The following is a 21,914-nucleotide window of genomic DNA, read 5'->3' on the forward strand; positions in this document are numbered from 1 at the left end:
TCCCCTCAAACATACATGCCCTTTGTGAAAACTTAAAAAAATTAATACGGGAACACAGAATTGGTGTTCACAGCATACAGTCTGACTGGAAGATGTTCTTAAGGGTGCTTTCATGTCTATACATATTATATTTGTGAAGTCCCTACATTTAAAACTTAGTTATTCTTAAGATGTGCACTGGGAAGTTATAAATACCACCTAGCTTATTTCATTCATCTTAATACATAAATATAAGTAAATATTATGTGTCAATAGTTTGTGTTTCAACTTTACAATGCTTAAGCATCACAACCTTCAGCCAACAGTCATGCAATGTTACTCCTTAAAAAAAACCCTACAGATATTCACAAAAACAACAGCTTCTGTAGATAATAGGCTGCAAAATTCCAAACTATGAAATTTCTGCTTGATTTAAAAAAAAAAAAAATTACACAAATACATATTTCATTTCCACTGCCCATTTAAAGGGATAAATTATTACCATTATTATTATAAATTATTATTATTGTGGTTGTTATTACCCCTACTACTACATCTGCTGGCTGCCCATCACATCTCATTGTTAGCACACAGCTTAAAATTATTTTGGCTGATTCATTAAGAAATTTGTTATTACATTTGTTATTAGCAAATATTTCTTAGTATGGACTTAGAAAATCTTCAAGGAGAATCATTAGCAACATTCTAACAATATATTTAGATGCACAGAACATGTGAGATGATCTCCACTTCCTTACTTCATTCCTTCAGGAAGAAAATCAAAGCACAAAGAGGAAGCATGGATTGCAGAAATTGTTTTGACTGCACTGGTAATATAGGTTGGGAATACAAAAAAGGATTTTTATAAACATGCATTCACTGCTAAAGCATGAAATCAAACATTTGTGCATATTTTAACACAGTGAATTGCTCTGCTGCTACATTAATTATTATTGGGTGATATGATTTAGCGTAAGGTATCCCTGCCCATGGCAGGGGGGCTGGAAGTAAATGATCTTAAGGTCCTTTCCAACCCTAACGATTCTATGATTCTATGATTCATATTCATTCATTCATATTTATGAAGTTATGGCTACTAAAGCCTGTATGCCACAAACGCAAGAAGTGTTTCCCTAACCAGGCTGGGGGTAAGGTAAACTCAGGGCAGAAGAGACACGGACAGATGGTGGGGATGGGAAGGAAGTTTCCATGAGCTATAGCTGTGGCCGCTCTCTAAAGTGCTTCCTTAGCTTCCAGCTTAACTGAATTTTCTTTTTGTAAGCTTTTTAGAGAGAAGGGAGAAGACACTTCTCCCCCCTTTTCAACTATTTTTTTTTTCTCATGACATATGATGAGGACAGTAAGAATACTAAACCCGCTTCATCCAAACTGATGCCACTAAAAATGAGTCAGATGAATAGGTGTTGTGTGGGAGAACCAGAGGCAAGTCATTGCATTTTGGGATCCAGACTCCTGATATAAATTAGCCACCCTTAATAGTCCCTGGATTTTCTGGAGAATGCAGAGGTATCACAGTCTGGGAGTTTACAAATGATTTCTACCACATGATATAGTAACTACATTTTCTTTATTAACTATGGTCCAGGCAGTCTCTTTTGGCAAGTCATATTCCTGCTTTCACAGTTTGGGAATATTCTAGTACAGCTGATTTCATCTAAGCACAGGTAGGTTATACTAGAGATGTGAAATTCTGGATGCAGTATTCAGCCTTTCCTTTGAAACGCATGAGAAGAAAGTCATTGGCACCCCATCTGCAAACTCTACATTGTAGACCGCATGCAATGATGGACTGAGACCTTGGCTCCCCATCAGAAGCACAAAGGTAAATACAATGACCTCAGAAAGGATGACTTTCATACCTAGTCTCAAGTTTAAATACCTGGGCCAGCTGTGGCAAACAGTAAAATTATTGAAAGACAGTAGGAGAGGACAGGTAATACCTGGCATTCATCTTCTTTACTACCATGACCTTAAAGATAAATTCAATTAACTAATGACATTATTAAGAATTACTGGAAACTCACAGATTTTTCAAATTAACCTAATAAAATCAAGACATCAAATTTTATCTCCTATGAAGCTGGGCTATTTTCTATCTGTGGAGCTAACAGAAAAACTACCTATCAAACTATTAATCTATCAAATAGTAGATGCAGCAACACTACTGTTTACAGACAAGAATACAGTCATCATCTGAATATTAAAAAATACTAAATAAAATTAGTAAAGTATACTAATTGATTAAAACAAAATACATTTACAGAAAAAGATGAAGAATATGAGTTGAAATATTATTATTGCCTCCCTCACTAATGTTTCAATTTCACTAACTTATGTACAATAGCTGGGCAATATATTCTGTAACAAGGCTACCTATAATAAAGAGTGAAAATAATGAAAGTAATAAACCTAATTGAAAAGATGCCTATGTTTACTTGCTTTTATGTTACATGGTTGTATATATCACCTTTAAGAAAATTAAGGTGGGCCTCAGCACTGCATTTATTTAGTATGATAAACAATATTTTTACTTTTTATTGTATAGTATACAAGATCTAGCAAGTCCAGTTAGTAACCTCTAGAATAAATATTTAAAAGGATTCTTGGAATGACTTCACCTATTAAAGCAAACAGCTACATCTCCTTCTGCTTTCAAACATCTTCCCAATATGGTATAGTCCAAAGCAACAGTCTCATCTGAAATAACACTTGTTATTTATTCTCTGATAGAACTGAGTCATTGACAAAGACTGTACACCCAGCACCTGGTCAGCATCAGTCTGTATGTCAGTGTTCAGCAGATTCAAATTCAAAACCGTACACGAGAGACCACAGTGAACAAAGCAAGTCCTTCCTATCATATATGCATATAGGTATAATCAAAGGTAACAACATGAGTATAATAACATTGAAAAAATACTGCATTGGGTTTGTGTGACAAGATTTTGGTAGGAGGGGGGGCTACAGGGGTTGCTTCTGTGAGAACTGTTAGAAGCTTTCCCTGTATCTGACAAAGCCAGTGCCAGCTGGCTCTAAGATGGGCCCACTGGTAGCCAAGGCTGAGCCTGTCAGTGACTGCAGTGGCACCTCTGAGGTACTATGTTTAAGGGGGAAAAGTTAAGGTGCAGCAGCAATTGCAGACAGATAGAGTGAGATTATGTGAAAGAGCTCTGCAGACAGCAAGGTCAGTGAAGAAGGAGGGGCAAGAGGTGCTTCAGGTCTGGAGCAGGGATTCCTCTGCAGCTCCAGTGCAAACCATGGTGAAGTAGGCTGTGCCTTACAGCCCACAGACGTCCATGGTGGAGCAGATTCCACCTGCAGGCCATGGAGGACCCTATGCTGGAGCAGGGGCTGCCTGAAAGAGGCTGTGACCCTGTGGGAAGCCTGCACTGGAGCAGGCCTGGCAGGACCTGTAGCCCCATAGAAAAAGGAGCCCACACTGGAGCAGGTTTGCTACAGGACTTGTGACCCCGTGGGAGACCCACACTGGAGCAGCCTGCTCCTGAAGGACTGCACCCATGGAAGGGACCCACACTGGAGCAGTCTATTCCTGAAGGACTGCATCCGTGGAAGGGACCCACACTGCAGCAGTTCATGAAGAACTGCAGCCCATGGGAAGGACTCACACTAGAGAAGTTCATGGAGGACGGTGTCATGTGGGAGTGACCTGACGCTGGAGCAGAGGAAGAGTGTGAGGAATCCTCCCCCTAAGGAGGAAGGAGCAGCATTGTGTGATGTAATGACCACAACCACCACTCCCTGTCTCCCTGTACCGCTGGTGGAGAGGAGGCAAAGAATTTGTGGGCAAAGTTGAGCCCAGGAAAACGGGAGAGGTGAGGGAAGGTGTTTTTAAGATTTAATTTTATTTCTCATTATCCTACTCTGATTTGATCGGTAATAAACTAATTTCCCCAAGTTGAGTCTGTTTTGCCTATGACAGAAATTGGTGAATGATCTCCCCCTGTCCTTATCCCGACCTAACAAGCCTTTCTTACTATTTTCTCTCTTCTGTACAGCTAAGAGGAGTGACAGAGCAGCTTTGCTGGGCACCTGGCATACAGCCAGGGTTAACCCACCATAAGCCCTCGGTATTTCTTTTTATTAAATAAACACCTTATTGACATAAACAGCTAATCTACTCTAATCAGAGTACTGAAAAGCAGGATGAAAAGTAGCAGTCTTGGCATTCAAGTTGAAGGATCACCTCTGAACAGCAGCAGATGAATCACTTAATCTAAGACCACATACTTAAGATATGAACTTAGTTTCCATTCTTTTAATTTCAGTGTACAAGAGCATAAGAATCTATATTGTGCTCAAAAAGCAAAATTGTAGGTTATTTCAATATTTAGTCTCATGGAAGATGTAGATAAAGCACAGAGGGATATACATATTCGAGAAAAAACAACATTTACAAAGAATACCATTACAGCATGAAGTTCCCATATTCATATTTCCCAGCTTTATGGTTTAAAATTTTGTTCCCAATTAGTCTATTAATTTAGAAAAGATTAAAACTGTAAGTGGATCAAGATGATTAAAAAGCAAGGTGTTCCCTCATAGTCCTGTTAGCAATCCCCTTCTAATGTTAAAAAAACATAATTAAACAAGTAATTGTGTACCTTGAAGTTATTAAACAGATTTTGATATGTCTAGGAGAGGATTCAGAAAAGTAGTCTGGAAAGCCTGGACACATATACTGGGGTACCAAGCTATTTATGCTTCCTACCTCTCAGGAACACAGTAGGACAAGAGGCAGCACAGCTCTGCAAGTGACAACTTCTTAGTTTCCCAAATTGGTCACCAGAAAGAAATAAATTCTATGGACTTTACATGCATAATGGTTTATGGTCAGCAAGCATAAGCCAGACTTGTTTCTTTTTTCAAAGCACCACCAAGATAATATGTTTACAGAAACATACATATTGAAATGTCCGAATGTCATCTACTTTTCAGGAAGAAGTGGTGCAGACCTCTGTGCTGTTGTAGATATATTTTCATAGATAAAAACGATATAAACAAGCATCAGACACAGTTTGACAATCATATTTTGGAAAAGAACAAATAGAGAATAGTCACACACACCCCTCCCCCCCCCCAAAAAAAAAAACAAGGAGAAAGAAGGAAAGGACTCAGTAAGTATACTTCTTCCCTTATTCCAGTCCACAAATGAATCTTAAATGTAGCCCTGTTTTTCATGTTTAGCCCCCATTCTACATTATACACTTTGTATGTCCCCAGAAATATTTTATTCCTTTATCTGCCTACTTCCTTCTTCACTTAAACTATTATTTTTCTCAGTATCTATACCCTGTTAAATTACATGTAAGAAAATTATGCACACACACCACATTCATACACATGAATTACCAAAGCTATGGTAATTCAACATTCCAGTTACATCTCATCGAGCAGTCATTTGCTTAAAAATCTTTTGAATATGTTCTTGAGTTAGGATTACATCTTGTTGTATTATGAATTTGTAAAATCATATAGCATAATGAATTATGTATCTCTTTTCAGAATGTAATCTAATTATAGAAGAAATGCATTGATTATTACAGAACAACTTTTTTTTTTTTCTACTTACACTTCAACTAAATCCAGAAATGTTCTGTACATTTTAAACTGAACTTTATGAATGTTCTCACCCACTGGAAAGACCCCACACTTGGGCAGAATTAGTCTTTCTCACTGTCTTATAAAAGTCACATTATATTAGCTCTCCATTTTTGAACAGACCTACTTACTGCTTTACCATTTATTACAGACTATGCTCATTAAAGAATTTAACACATATTTTATTCATATGTATGGGCACATACGCACATAATCTTCCTTAAATTGGAATAAAGCATTTTTCCCTCCTGCTGTGGCAGTAAATAAAAACATACTTTTTTTTTTTTCCAAAATTTATTTCAAATCACGTATTTTAATTTTTTTTTATATTCCCTTTACTTCACAATATTTCAATGCAAAATACATACTGGAAAACAGACTACAAAAAAGTAAACATCCCACATAATCCCACATAATTCTTTAAAATTGAATGTAATCATTTTCAGTATCCCTATACTGCTTTGGAGTAGAACTTGTTATATTTAAGAGTGTGGTGTTACTTCTAACATTGTACTGAAATATTCTCATGAAATGCATTATCTTTTCACACTACAGAAACAAATATAAACCAGCAGTCATTTTAGCTACAGATATTTGAGTCAATGGGAGGAACTTTGAATGGAAAAACACATGACTGATGAAACGTCACAAAATTGATTAAATTCTTAAGTTAGATTGAGACAAGTATCTTTCATGAGAAATTATACCAGTGTATCACTTTCAATTAAACTTTTCAAAATGGCCACTGATTTTAGTATTATTTAATTATTTTTCAGTTAACTAATTTATTACTGAAGTATCTAATGCAATAGAAAATATCTAGAACAATTAATAGCACAGTGTTCTAAGCAGAAAAATAAGCCATGTACTCTGTATAATGCACTTATTTTATAAATTTATTGAAATAACAGAATCACTTTATGCTGCCCCTAAACACTGTTTTCTACCAGGTTTTGGTTACCTACCACCCTACAGGGAAACACTGTGGCAGTTTTTCAGCTTTACCTTTGAAGTTTTGCTGCCTCCAGACATGTAGGCAACACATTTTGCTCTGGTAAGTTTAGACACCTTGTGTTGCCACTAGAACAGGCAACTGCCTTGACAAACAGGTGGCAAGAGATCTTGTTTGCAAAAATAACCAGAGCTGAGCTAACTTTGAACAAGTCAACATGACCTCCTAAGTGGTCATTTGCAGGCTATGCATGGTAGCATTCACCTAATTTTTGTACAGGCTTTTCAACCTAGGGGTTACTTCCATAGCATCAGATACTTCATGTGCCCCTTGGCATGTCTCTGGTCACTGTTGCAACTGTAATATGGATACAAAATAACCAATCATAGCTCTGTGACTTTCTGACCATGTATTAACAGGGAAGATACCCTTCATTAATTATGAATGTTATGAAATATGAATTCAAATGACACAGTCTTTGAGAAAGTAAACAGCATTGCACTGTAAAGTAAAAGCACACTGTTTTCTTTTAGAAGTTGCAGGAACTGCCACAAAACTGTCCTTTAAATACTCTAGGGTGATTTGAATTGCAGGCCGTTGGAAACAGATGATCTCTAAGGTCCCTTCCAATCCAAACCATTCTATGATTTAATCCAATCATTTTAATGCCAGTTCCAGCTGGAATCTCATCAGATTAATGCAATTTACACATGTCTACAGTAAACTGCTTTTAAAAAATAATGTAATTTTCAAAGAAACAAGGGTAAAATGTAAATCAAACATTCACATAATAAAACCAGAAACATTATTGGATTAATTTAGCTTTTATCTTGCTTAAGAAAAGCTTACCAAACTGTTGTTTCCACCTGACTGTCATGGAGCTGTCGATTGTCTAACTGGGCAAAGAGAGGAAAAAGAACTTGAATCCCTCCAATAGAATGAATTGCGCTGTGAATGGAGTGGGTTACGATAGCTTTCACATCCTAAATCAATGAAACAAACAAACAAAAGGAGAAACCTCAGTTATTCTGATTTTTAAAGAAAAAATCAGAATAACTTGGGAACACTTTAACAGTAAATCAAGTACAAACTAAATCAGACTTGTTTTAACTTTCAATACTTAAGTTTCAATTATAATCATTATAATTAAAGGCAAACATCAAACAGAAAAACTTCAGTATCATGGCAAACTGTGACTTATGGAGTATGCATTTCTTAATGAAGTAATAATATTTTTCTTCCTAGAAAGTTAGCAAATAAAGAACAGTTCAAGTGATAGGAATACTAGGAGATAAAATAATACAAAATAGCAACCTCTTTGTATATTAGCACAAAAATCCTCTTAATATCTGAATATGGTTGAGCTAACAGTAATCATATAACATCAGTATAGTAGCACAAACCTGAAGCATAAGAGCATGGGGGGAGTGTACAAAAATTGAAGGATTTTCCTTTGGTGAGGATTCAAGGCATAGCTGAGCATCAGTAGCCTTCGCATTATAGGTAAAAGCAATGCTACTTGCAAGTTTCCCATCATATAGCACTTGTTTATGGTGCTCAGCCAGATGAATGTCACTCTCAGATTTAAATTTGAATGTGCTCTGAAAAAAAGAAAAGTTTCACCGAGTGATTATTTTAAACAAAATCTTTGCCATGAAATGTGCAAAAAAGACATTGAACTTGAGAGGGAATATAGAAACTGCTAAACTTTGTTTTAATCTTCCAGTAGTTTAATGCTACTGAACACTGAGACTATTTTTTATTTACTCCACTCCACAACAACATCAATATAGTATCTGTATTTTGTGTCATATTATTTCTGTCTCATTTTAGCATTAGTGTTAACAAGTCTCAGAAATAACTAAATGCAAGAAATATCACACATTAAACAGCTATAAATAGGTTAAAATAAAAAATAGAGCACAGACTGCATTAACAATGAAGAACAAGTTAAATGCCTTCTATTTTAGTTTACATAAAGTCACTAAAATGACAATATCAAATCCTATACCACTCTGATTAAGTTATTTTTAAACAGCATTAAACCCCATGCTTCATTAACAGTCAGAAATATATATAAAGAAGCTACCTACCCTAAAAAAAAAAAAATCCAAACAAAATTATAAATACCTTTTTTCAAATTAATGGTTCTCAAAATCAAAGCGTTTACAAAAGAGGACTGAATATTTCTAGTATTGTTCTTAAACATACCAAAATTCATATCTGATCTAAACGTAGGTTTGCTGACAACACTGACAAATCAATCAAGCACAAGAAGTTAGATTTCTGCCCTTCTGCAAAGCATTGTCAAATTTACTTGGCACAGAACTACTCTGGCATGTAATAATCATTTGACAGTGGCAAAAAGACAACTAGGGGTAATACACATTGCTGTACTCATGCAAGCACAGCAAATTTATTGGAAATGACCATCATTTAATTAACACAATATGTAATATGCTGCATTTCTAAAATCTTTACTCAGTTTAAAATAATGTACTGCTGAGATTAAGTATGAATATTTTTGCTTGTTTTCCCTGCATATAGCCGTCACAACTCTCATTATCCCTTCGTAGTTACCAAATCTTTCCCACTCTCCCCCCCCCCGTAAGAAATCATGTATCATTAACCTACTGAAAGTACTATCACCAGGGTTTTGGTTCTCTGGTTTGAAGAATTAAAATAGGCTACTTCCAGGCTATCAGTTGCTCTTTCCAAACAAATTACAGGTTCTTACTGATTATGCAAACTCATAAAATCCATTCAATTTTTCAAGAGCTATCAAGGCTGCTGGAAACCCTGAAAAAATTCTCTTGCTTACAGCCAAATGATGGGAAAGCACATCTGCTCAAGTGACTGACATACAGCAAAATGAAGTCTTGTGATATGCATCCATTTGTATATGGGTCGTAAGACTGTCATAGAGTGAACAAACCAGGCACCTGACTAGCTGCTGGAGGACCCCTGGAGCAGATATGTCCCATGGTGGGTGATGTCAAGCAGAAGGGAGGTAGCAGTGCTGTGCTGAAAATGCATGAGATGCAGGTACCATGAGAGACTGCAAGTAGGAAGGGCAAAAGTAAGTGAATGGGAAGTCAGTGGCTCTATCTGAATTTGACAAAAAAAGGATGTTATTTTTAGCTGTATTAGGAGGAGTGTTGCCATCAGGTAGAGGGAGGTGATCCTTGCCCTCTACTCAGTAGTGGTAAGGCCATACCTTGAATTCTGGGCTCCCCAGTACAAGAGGGCCATGGACTTAGCGGAGAGGGTTCAATGAAGGGTCATTAAAATCATGAAATGACTGAAGCATCTCTCTTATGAGGAAAGGCTGAGAGAGATGGGACTGTTCAGCCTGTAAAAAAGAAGCCTCAGAGGATCTCTTCAACATGTATAAAGGGAAGTGCAAAAGAAGATGGAGTTAGGATCTTCCCAGCGGTGCCCAGCGACAGGACCAGAGGCAATGGGCACATACTGAAACACAGGAGGTTCCCTCAGAACATCAGAAAACACTTTTTTCATTGTGAGGGTGCTCAGCAAGTTGGTAGTCTCCAACTTTGGAGATATTAAAAACCTGTCTGGATGCAGTCCTGAGTAACTGGCTCTAGGTGGCCCTGCTTGAGCAGGGGGTTGGATCAGATGACCTTCAGAGATCCCTTCCAACAACCTGAACCATTCTGTGATTTGCATTTGGGTTATGAGGGATTTGCATATGGGTTTCTGTTTTGTAGGAAAACTCCCCAGTGATCCCCACTTACTGCTCTGTTCATAGTACAAAGCTCTTCAGATCCAGAGACTTCCTTTTGGCTGAAACTTAATGTCCTCCAACTGGTGATAGTCATTGAGCCCAAAATATCAGAACACAACCAATCTGAAGTAACCCCCCACAAATATACACACTGTGTGTATTCAGCCCTCAGCACCAAATGCTTTAATCTAGAAACGGGTTGATACCATGCCACACTAAATATTAGAGTAGAAAACCCCAAAGAATATTATGCTTGGAGCTTGAGAGCTGTCTGTCTGTGGATATGGCTGGCTACATCTCACTTACTGGGAAGTGACTGCTACAGATTACAGATTTGTCCTGAGGAAGGTGATGATACATTTTCCCCCAGAAGTCATTTTTAACTATAAAGATAAATCTCTGTGCACTTTCTGAAGAGACAGAAATAACTGAGTGATTTCACTGATTTCCAAAGATGTCTGTATTCTGTATATACTATATTTTGATGTTTTATCACATGAAAACCCTTCTTACCTCAAAATTTGTCATGCCTCTGAGCTTTGTCAGATTCCAAAGCTCAGAATGTTTTACCTCGAAACAGTTTTTCATAACTTTGCTCTCTTAAATATGTCAAAGTGTTTCAAAACAGAATTTGTATCACCATTTCATTACCATGAAAATTCATAACTTACTAAAACGATGAAGTCAAAATAAAATCAGTTTTCTAAACAAATTTGGCATTAATCTACCTCTTAATTTTCAGCTTTTACTATGCCTTAAGAATTTACCAGAGATCACTATTTGAAAGTCAGGCACAAGTAAGTTAGAAATCAATCTTTGTTTTTTGGAAAAAAAAACAAGAATTAAAGGGGCATTTTGCCATCAAATCCCAGCAAAAGTGGCCATAAATTGCAAATGCTCTTCTCCCACCCAAAAGATTATTATAACAGAATTGAAAGGTTAAAAATTCTGATACATATTTCTTTATTATTAACGTATATCTTCAGAAAGAGAAAAGCAGTTCAGTATATGCATACTATATCAGGAACTTCGGAAAATACAACCACAGGAGGATAGCAGAGGCTGTCAAGCATATAAGCTCAAATTGCAAGTGGTTAATTACTGGTCACTGAAGTAATGCAATTTTAAAATCTGGTAAAAGCAGTGTTAGGACATAAAGATGGAAAACCAAAAAAGGTTTAGTTTTAAAATATTCTCTGTATGGTAAAAATATATACAGGATCCATAAAGAAGGCATAAAGTTTAGTTGCTCCTACAGGAATGGGAGAAGGGAAAGAGCTGAAAATGACTCCAGCACTGTTCTCTCTAGTAAAAGAAGGTGTGCTCTATCAGGACCACTACTCAAACACCAGCAGCTCTCCCTTTTCCTTCAGCAGCAGGAGAAATGCTTTCTGATTTATCATTCACCTCATTATCTATTACAGTTCAGTGATCATACATAAAATATTTTCTCGTACTATATAACTGGCTTAAGTAAATTTGAATTTTCAGGAGTATTTTGTGTGTATTTGAATGTGTATGCATGAATGCATTTTTTTCCTCCAACCTTTGTACATGACAAAAAGGCTGATACCGCAGCACTGATCAAAGGCAAACTCAGATGCAGCAACATATGAAAGAATCTGATAACTTGTTTTGAAATGTGCATAGGAGGGATAAGAGGAGTGGCACAGACTCGACAGGGATATTAGGGGCTTTTTGAAACATCTAGTTAAAACCAGCACCAAACTCTGCTATTAGATGCATGTGCTCCTCCCACATTACCTTCTTTGTCCCTCCCACATTACCTTCTTTGCCCCTCTATTCTGTGTTTATCAGCCCCTCAGGATCCCAACTGAGACATGGTCCTCTCTCTTCTTTGCTGCCTGGGAACAAGGATGGGTAGCAGAAAAAGCACAATGAGAGCAAGAATGCTGCTCTCATTTCCTTTCTTCAAGCTCCAGCAACCAAAAGTGTCAACATCATAGGTAAAAGTCCTTTCAGCAACTGTAAGTCTCCAAATGAGCATGTTTTATGACAAATGAAACCTAGGAATCAAATACTGAATTCTACTATGTTTCTACTAAATATAATTATGGATGAATTTGGAAAGAGACAAACTACTGCCAGTATATTTTTCTCCCTTTCCCTCTTAAGAGTTTGATTACATGTCATTTTTATGCAATAGTTACTAAGTGTGGCAGCTTTTCAATATTGCTGCTCACATAATCAATGTAAATTTTTTTGTTAGAAAAAAAGGCCTTTTGATACACCTGAAAACTTAGTATTTCAAAGTAACTTATTTGCTTAATAAATAATTTTTTATATTAAGGCATGCTGGTTACAACTAAATGCATTCAGGAGGACATGTTGACAAGACCAGCACAGAAGTATTATGAATTGTTTCTAATGTTCTTTAACAAGTATGTAATGTGCAATCAATAATATAAATACTATATATATGAAACTACATATACTGTATGTATGAAGCTATATAAATATTATCTATAAATAAATAAAGTTTCTCTAGTTAATCCTAATATATGTTGCTTCTACCTGCATCACAGAATGGGGCTGGAACAAAGTGCAACAAATTCACTTTTCTTTGTAGATCAAAATCTGTCTTTTCCTAAACTTTGTTGCAACATTACATACTACATATATTCACATATATGTGCTTACTGCACACACATCTCATTACACATCTGGTATGGTAGAGTAGGCAGATTTCCCTGTATTCAGAGGTCGTAATGGCAGTCATATGCTAGGGACACAACAAATGACCGTGAGGGCAGCAAAATCAGTCTCTTGTCATATGCAAAGCAGGGAGAGCACTAAATAAGATGGTTGCTTTCCTGAAAGAATCAGAAATCTGGGCTGTTGCACTAGAGTAAGATTAATAAATCAAATGAACTAGCACAAGCAGTCATAGGAAAGAAAACGCACAATGTATGAAGGCATTGGCTAAAAAATTCTCAGGTATTTTGAACAATCCTCCTTTGGGAGAAAAGCTTTGGCATAACTGGAGTTCACAATAAATCTAGAATAACTGCTTTTTTTTGAAAAGTTGAACAGTTGATTTTCCCAGTTGGCTAACAATACCAACAATAAGAAAGAACAGGACATGTAGTGAACTAAATAAAAGTTTTTGAAAGGCCAGTTTGCGTCAGCAAGCTAGGTAAGAGCAAGAATGGGGTCTCTAATGTCCAGCAATTTGAGCCTCCTGTGTACTATGAAATAGCATACTGAAGTGTTCTGAACTGACGGACCTTTGCATCCACATAGAATTTGAAAAAAATTACAGAAATAAACTTAACTGACACATGAAAGAGGCAAGCTTTCAGTGAAAGCCACAATCAGTGCCCTGAGATCATGGAATATTTGCTGGAAATAAGGAAGTTAAAGAAAGGAACTAGGTTATTTCCAAGATCCTGCTCTAGAAACCTGTTGTTTTTAATGGCTATTAGTAAAATATACTTTCAGATTCTTAGACAAGCAAAGAAACTACTTTAGATATTAAGGGACCATTAATGATGCTGGGAATACAACCAAAAACTAAAAACACAACGAAAAACTAAAAATATACCAAAGAAGAATATCCCTAAAGTATTACATTTTGTCTAAACTGGCATATTAAAAAAAAAAAAATCACTGAGAAACTACAGTTGTGAAGAAATGTAATTTAAGAGAAGCCTACGAATCAAGCAAGTTAATTTGACAACACTGTAATAAGGTTAGTGCAGTAACGACCGGAAATGTCATTTAGCATGAAAGCGTGTATACCTTCTGAACCCCTCCAAAGCTCAAAAAATGCTACATAATAATTTTCACTTCTTGAAATAAATGAAAGTGTTATTCTTACATCACTTCAGTATGCTTCTGCTAATCCAGAAACTTACTTAAAAAATCCATAAAGATTTACTGCATTTATTATTAAGAAGTATAAGGTTACATTACATTGTTTTGTATGACTAAAAAAAATTTACAGAAATATTTGCTCAAACACACAATACAGTATTAACTTTGGAATAAAGTATTCCTTGTTTGCACAGGTGTTTGCACTCTTCTCTGACTGAATATTTTTAATTTCAAGGTAGGTTTTAACCATCAACCATACGCAATAGAATTCCTCTTCTCCAAGTAACCCTGACATATATTTGGCTACTCATACTACATACATACCGTGGAAGACATTTTCAACTGTCGCTGTCATTCAGTGTTAGCTGTCATCAAACAATTTAAAGCAATCCTTTTCAGCTCGCCAAAATCAGTACTAGTAGAATCTAAATGTTGATTATTACTTGCTATTTCAAAAAGTTTTTATTTTCAAAGTATATGATATCTACTGAAAACATGACAATCTACTTCAGATGATACTGCAAATTTCACAAATTAGAAAATGAAAATATGGGAATGATTAATGGTAGATGTTCAGTAGTGGGTTAGATTAATTTTCAGGCCTTCTCTACCAGGCAGTTTCTGCAGACTTCTGCAAAGTATCTGCGTAGTTTTTCTTGATGAAATAAGACTATACACAGCCATTCCAAGACATAAGTGATTGTTCACACTAGAGATGCAATTTTATGCATGCACCATTAATTTGTCCAAACTGTCCTCTAAATGTCACTGACAAACCATGAGTAAAAAGCTCAAATTTTACTTCAACAGAACTGTTTGAAACTGTGCATTTGAACAGAATTTTTTTATTATGCCTTGCTTAATATTAATCTGCCTTAAGTCAGGTTTTAAATACAAACAGTAAAGAAGAAAGTCATTCCCCGAGTGCTCAGTACACCAAATATGAAATTGCTTTAATCTGATTAAGATCCAAAGTCATAAATTTCACATACAAATGTGTTTCAGCTATGCTTTAAAGAAACAACTTGCATCTTTAAAAAAGCAGGTGGGAATTAAGGTTAGTTTAGATACTTGAAGAAATATTCTTTTGCTGAAAAGAAGTCACATAGCTCTACATGATCCTAAGAGGAATACCTACATGCATACATTATCTTCCAGATAAACGTATCAATTATTTTCTTTTTTCAGGTTTACATTTTTTTAAGATCCATTATTACCTTATATCCAGGTCCTAACTGATGTATTGCAAAAATTTGTGCGGGGTTGAGTGCTTCAGTGAATACATATACTGCTCCAAGCTGGCCACAGAACACTCTATTAGCATCAGCAGTCTCCGAAGAGCCAAGAAAGCATTTATCATAGCTCTGTATCAGAAAGAGGCAATGTTAACAAAGTTTAGTCACACAAACTATACAATGAAATAAAATTCATGTACAGCTACTAAACCAAAAAATAAAGGGAGATTGTAATTAAGAAAATAAAGAAATAATTTATTACTTCAGCCCCTGCTTTCCTGTAGTGAACAACTTCATTTGAATATCGTAGCATTAAATGTTTCACAGGTCACTATTACGATGCTGTTATGACTGGCTGTTAGAATTTGGTTTTTATTAATTATTCAACATACAACAGAGAAAATTAGGACAACACATTCCAGCACCAAATAATCTTCCCTATTGCCTATTAATGGGAGGGGAGGGCTAACTCCTGAACTTATGATAATTTTTATTCACTTCTTTTCCAGGTGCCAAAAAGGCAATAAACCTGATTTATGTATTTATTTATTTGAAAATCAGCGCCCAGAATTCCTAGCTCATTTGGTTTTCCTCTAATTATCTCACATTTGTAGTTTTAAACCTGATGGACACCAACTGATCCAAGTTTGTCTATTTCTGTATATTCCTGATAGTACATCATTAATGACCCCAAGATCAGGTGATGGACATATCTGCTTCATTCAGTGCCTTAATCCAAATCCTCCTATTTTATTTAGATGAAAAAATTAAACTATTTGGATTTATGGATCTTGTTATTTCATAAATCCTTTTACTGTTTTCTTATCTTACAATGGAAATGTAAAATTCTCTGAAAGACATCACAACATCACCACATTGATCTTTATCCGGCTACCTGAATAAAAATCTTTCACCAAATATCAGTATGCTCATATGCTGCACCTGGAAGAGAATTCTTATGCTATCTCTCATGTTACTTTTCATAACTGGGGAAAATTCAACAAGAACTCAACCTTTATATGAAACAATAAAGTTCTAATATAATTATCGTAAAAGACTACATGATATAATTAGTAACTCAGCCAAGATCCTCTGAGACCTCAGCTAGCTTTTCGATCATCGCATTCTAAACTATCACAAAAATGTTTCTATTACCAAGGAAAAAACATGCTGTGCAAAAAGTAAAAGGCCTGGCTTTTCTTTCAAGTAGAAATGCTACCAGGAAAGTAAAGAATGATGATGGGAACCTTTGGGAAGCAGAAGCCTCCTACTTTAATAAACATTCTCACTTTCAAATCCAACTTTGCCTCTAGAATTTAGCAAGAGTCAGTTAATTACCTCAAGTACAAAAGAGCTTCCTTGTCCCATACAGGCAGCCACAGACAACTGAGAATTATATCATAAATAAGAAATGACAAAAGTGTAGCAAGCTGATGAATCAAGCACCTCTGAAAGTCTAGCACAGACTTAGCTGAAGGGAAGCACATGAAATTCATTTTGTCTGCCTTCCCCATTTGAAAATTTCGGGCTAGAAAGAGTGCCCATTTTCTGCATCATGAGGTGTAGACTCCCAAATGTTCCAAAGCAGAAAGTACAAGAAGGGAGAAAAATAAAAATAAAAAAATTAAACATATAGATTTCATTAAGAGAATTTAAATATATTTTTTTGTATTTAGAAAAAATGATGCATTTCCTGTAAGAATATACTGTTAATTTGAATGCATTCCAATTAATAGATACAGGTATACATGCAATATTCTCAAGGTAAAAATTACTGGTTTTCTGCCTGTGGGACAAGTAGATCACTGTGATTTTGCTCTGAGCTGCCTGGTGCTATGCAACTTTACGTCTCTCAGTACCTTTTAATCAGTTTGGATGGCCAATAAGGGAGAACATCTCTCTAAAAGTTTATTACCCAAGAAAACAGCTCAGTATTAAAAGGAATGAAATTTTGTAGTAGTTAAACTGCATTTGCCAGCGATATTAATTAAATATTAATACCCTAAAAGTTGGTGCAAGATTTTTAATATTGGTCAACTGCCTATTTACTAATGTCAAGTCAAACAATTAAAGGCAAAATATGCTTATTACTGGAAGACAGATGCAAGACTTCAGACTTTGCATAATACTAGAATACTCCTGACACTTCTTCAGACTTTCTGTCTACCTTGTTAGTTTAAAATTGTAAACTCTGCACAGAAGAAATGATCTCTTACTATATTTGTACAGTGCTTAAACCCATATGACTCTGATCACAGGTCAGGCTACTCAGTTCTACTACAATTTAAAAACTTACTTAAAATTTTATGTTTGGTAACACAAAAAAGCATGGAAATCTTTTAGAAGTATTTCCTATTGCATCCAACACAGAACTTAATGCAGTACAAAAATGAGTACTTTTACATACATTATATGCATTTGACAGAATGAATCCATTTTTCTTAAAGACTTTTCTCAAGCTAAATCTGTAAAATCCATAACCCTATCACATTTTTCTAACAAAAAGTATTAATCCATTGTTATTAGTTGTCCTCTGTATAGTATCACATACAGAAAATACTATCTCTAGCAGCCTCTCCAAACAAAATCTTTGAAAATTTCATTAAAATAGCTACACAAAATAAAACCAAAACTTCCCAATATTCAAAAAACATTGTCACATAAAATCAATAATCTTACATTTTATTATAACATAACTAAGGAAGAAAGAAGAAAATTTATGAAGATCTAAAGAAAAAAAAGTACCTTTTTTATTTTTCAACTTACTTTAAAAAAACAAGCTATGAGAAAGTTAAAAAACAAGTCTTACATCATTTGTGTTAACATGCCAGGCCATGTCACCATAGGATACCAGCTGACCGTTCACATAACATCGTATTTCACTGTTTCTCCATCGATTATAGATGTGTACAATGCTTATCATGTACCACTGGAAAGACATGGAAAATCAGTATACAGCAGCACGTTTCATGCTATAAAACATAAAGTCAATGAATAGCAGTGACCAGTCTCATAAAGTTTACAGACGAAGCCTTGCATACTCATAAAATTAAAAGTCAAGTCAGTGGAACTTCAAGTCCAGTCAGCAGAACCATGCCTTAATGTAATGATGTACCTGCCTGAAACCCTTTATGGGATTAGAGCTAAAAATGCATACATATAATTAAAAAGTTTAATACACTTCCATTCCTGAAAGTGCAACTTAACCTAAACGCTAAATGCTGTTACACAAAACATCACTGAGTTCTGATGGGAAATCTAGTTCTATGTGCACTTATCTTAACAAATTTGTACCACATACCTGCCATTTTATCATAGCTCTCTGTCAGAAATTATTAAATAAAAGGAAAAGAAATCACAACAGCAAATTTTACAGGCTGGTTTACAGATGTCAGCCTGATTGTTTCATATGATTTTCCTCCTCTATTCTTTATCATTTCATTAATTTTTGGACAATTGCCATGGCATTATAAATCCATCATATACTCAAGAAAGAAACCATCACAGTAAAATGTTTCCAAGTACAACTATGGTAATCTTTCAAATAACCTGTTCAACAGGAATCATTATGTTCATGATGAGTAAATTCAAGAAGAAAACCTTCACTTTCCTTTAAAACCAAACCTTAAAACTCATCTAAGACTAGGAGTGTAAATTAAATCTCTTAAGATCTGCAAATCAACTCATACTTAACTATAATGGGCATCTGTACTATTTCAAAATATATACAAACCAGACAAAAGTGGACATACCGGAAAGTCCAGAAATGGCCACAAAGATTATTAAGTAATTGACATATGAGAAGAGGCTGAGATATGGATCTGTTTAGTCTGAAGAAGAAAAGATTCAGGGGAATTGTATCTATGTGTATTACTACTTGATTGGCAGGGGATAAAGATGCGGCCATAAACTTCTCACTAGTATCCAGTGACAGGACAAAAGGCAATAGACATGAAGAGAAATACAGGAAAGTCTTTTTAAACATAAGTAACAAGGGTGGCAGTAAGTAGTAAGGATAGTCAAACACTAGCACAGGCTGCTCAGGAAAACTGTGGAGTCTCCTTTCTTGGAGATATTCAAAACCTGACTGGACAACATCCAGAGCAACCTGATCAAGGTGTCCCTTCTTTGAACAGGAGATGAGACTTGTCTGTCTCAACACGTTCCTTTCCAACCTTACTGAAAAAGTAAGCTCATCTGCCCTGAAAACATAACTTCATATTTTAATAATTTGGAATAATAATTTACAATTTACTTGGCTTCCCCTTCTTGGTATCTGTTTCAATTATTATCTTTCGATTTCTACATTCAGCTAAGTCTCTTTTCTTCAAAGCAGAGAAAGACTGCATCCCTGAGGGCATTATTTTAATAAGTCACTTGATGACTCGCTGCCTGAGCTGTGGTAGGTAGATACAGAGCATACTAATATAAAAATCTGCCCCTCTGTAACAGAAAAATAAAAGCATAAAGTTTTCACGTGTTGATTTTGAAATCAGACAGAGCACAGAATTACAAATAAAAAAAAGCATGCAGCAAAATATATTTTTACAAAAATCATTGTGTTGCAGTTCTCAAATTGAGCTATATCCTGTTACATATCTATAATATCTATATATATATATATTAGAAAACAAATGTTTCTCCACATCTATTTCCAGGTCTTTAAAAATACATTTTTATTTTTCCCTCCTTCAAACCTAAAACAGAAGGGGGAAAAACAATACAACAGTACGTAAGAGTATCTCACTTCTTGCATATCCAAGTAAACATTTACTGGGCAATACTAGATTAAGCGTGTACTGCTACAGCTTTGGCTTCTGAAGTCACAAGTGACCAATCTTTTTTTTTTTTTTTCAAGCAACCATGAACAAGGAATTTTTGTAGGACACTGCCCCCACTCTCCCCCCAAAAAAATCAAAAACCAAACCCACAACTCAAAAAAACAAATGTTATTTCCCAATTTGTAGGCACATTCTATTTCAGAAAGGAACCACCACCATAAATCCAACAAAATATTCGTAACTCAATGTCTACAAGTTTAACTGGAGCCTATGTTAATTGGAAACCAAGTGCAAACCACACGACTAGAGCTCTGCTTTCATCAACACTTCTTTTCCAAAGCTTCCAAGCCACCTAACATAAATTTCTTAACAGAAAAATTCCCGTCTTCTTTCCTTCAAAGGTTAATTTACCAATAATCTCCACCAAGTGATGACGATTTTAAATACTTTCAATACTGCCCAGCAAATAGGCATTCTTTGCAATAGCACTATTCAAAGCTGTACTTTTATAATGATTTATTCTTATTTACAGTTGACATTTTTCTAGCAGAATCCAGCTGACATCTATAATCTCCACATTTTTCCATTTATCTTCTATCTGTGATTTTTCTTTTTCACAGTGCGAACATTTCTGACAACATACCAGTTTGTACGACTGCCCCTGTGTGTAAACTTAAGCTTAACAGATGACTCACCACTTGGAAATAAATAGTTCATTACTTTTATTGAAACATGGTCCACTGAGCCTGTAAGGAACTAAAATGAGCCATGCTATTTTGGGAGAGCTTTGGTGGCCGTGTCAAACTTTAGGCAAATGATATAATCTACTTTTCATAGTTGTTTTCTGTTTTTTGTTTTTTTTTTCTGTGTGTGTGGTTTTTTTTTTTATCTTCTGTGTTAACTCCCATTCATAGAATCATAGAATTAGAGAATGATTTGGGTTGGAAAGAACCTTAACATCATCTAGTTCTAACTCCCCTGACATGGGCAGGGAAGCCTCGCCCTAGACCATGTCGTTTGCCGAGGTGAGGATGACTTCAGCACCCGAGCATGGGGAAAACTCAGCGTCCAGAAGCCTGGCTCCTGAGCAGCCAGAACCACTGAGGGAGCCTCAAGCCCTCATCAGACCTTGCCCAGGAGCCGCCAGATCTGCTGACTCATGCAGTGACTCACAGGGGGGTGGCACCAGGAGGGACGGCACCAGCCCTGAGCAGGAAAAACACCGCTCTAGGGTATGAGAGCGAAGAGGAGCACGCATCAGGGCAGGCAGTCAGAGTGTGGTGCGGCAATTGGCGCAGGCAGGTGATTATTCACCTCACGGCCAGGGCACCTTCTGGGAGCTCTGCACTGGCTGCTCTGGCGGTGGCCACTGTCGGCACCCAAACAGAACCTATGAGAAGGGAGGCTGCAGTACAGACCTCAGAGTGTATAAAGTGCCTCAACCGGCCTCTTGAGGGGAGGGTGCACAACCAGCAGGGCTGCACTCGGTGCGCTCTGGTGGAGGCCCTCCTGCAGTAGGGGGCTGAGCTGCGGGAGACTGAACAGAGAAAGAGATGTCAGGGAAGCTGGAAGGGAGTTGAACTGCTTGGTCCAGTCCCAATCTGTGCAGGGGCCACGAGCGTCCACCATAGCCATAGTGCATACAAGAAAGAAGAAGGGCGTTAATCACGAAATTCAGAACTTTTAACAAAAAATAAATAAATAAAAACGGGCAAACGAAAACCAACAAACAACAATAAAAAAGG

General features: G+C 36.2%; 1 protein-coding gene across 11 annotated transcripts in view; it reads right to left on the reverse strand.

Moving 5' to 3' along the window:
* Positions 1 to 21,914, reverse strand: part of NBEA (neurobeachin) — a 507,179-nt gene that overhangs the window by 370,296 nt on the left and 114,969 nt on the right. For 10 of the 11 annotated variants that reach the window (XM_062615053.1, XM_062615045.1, XM_062615050.1 and 7 more), the window contains exons 7-10: positions 18,198 to 18,317; positions 15,371 to 15,517; positions 7,975 to 8,172; positions 7,421 to 7,554 (exon numbers count right to left, since the gene is read on the reverse strand). In XM_062615053.1, the coding sequence (XP_062471037.1) occupies positions 7,421 to 7,554; positions 7,975 to 8,172; positions 15,371 to 15,517; positions 18,198 to 18,317 (599 nt within the window). Of the gene's footprint in view, positions 1 to 6,584; positions 6,680 to 7,420; positions 7,555 to 7,974; positions 8,173 to 15,370; positions 15,518 to 18,197; positions 18,318 to 21,914 lie in introns of those variants that run through there. The other variant, XM_062615051.1, reaches the window with a different exon arrangement.

This window comes from Pezoporus occidentalis, unplaced genomic scaffold (genome assembly GCF_034315485.1).
Source record: "Pezoporus occidentalis ecotype Australia unplaced genomic scaffold, CSIRO_AGI_Poc_V1 ctg18, whole genome shotgun sequence".
In the NCBI taxonomy this organism is placed as follows: domain Eukaryota; kingdom Metazoa; phylum Chordata; class Aves; order Psittaciformes; family Psittacidae; genus Pezoporus; species Pezoporus occidentalis.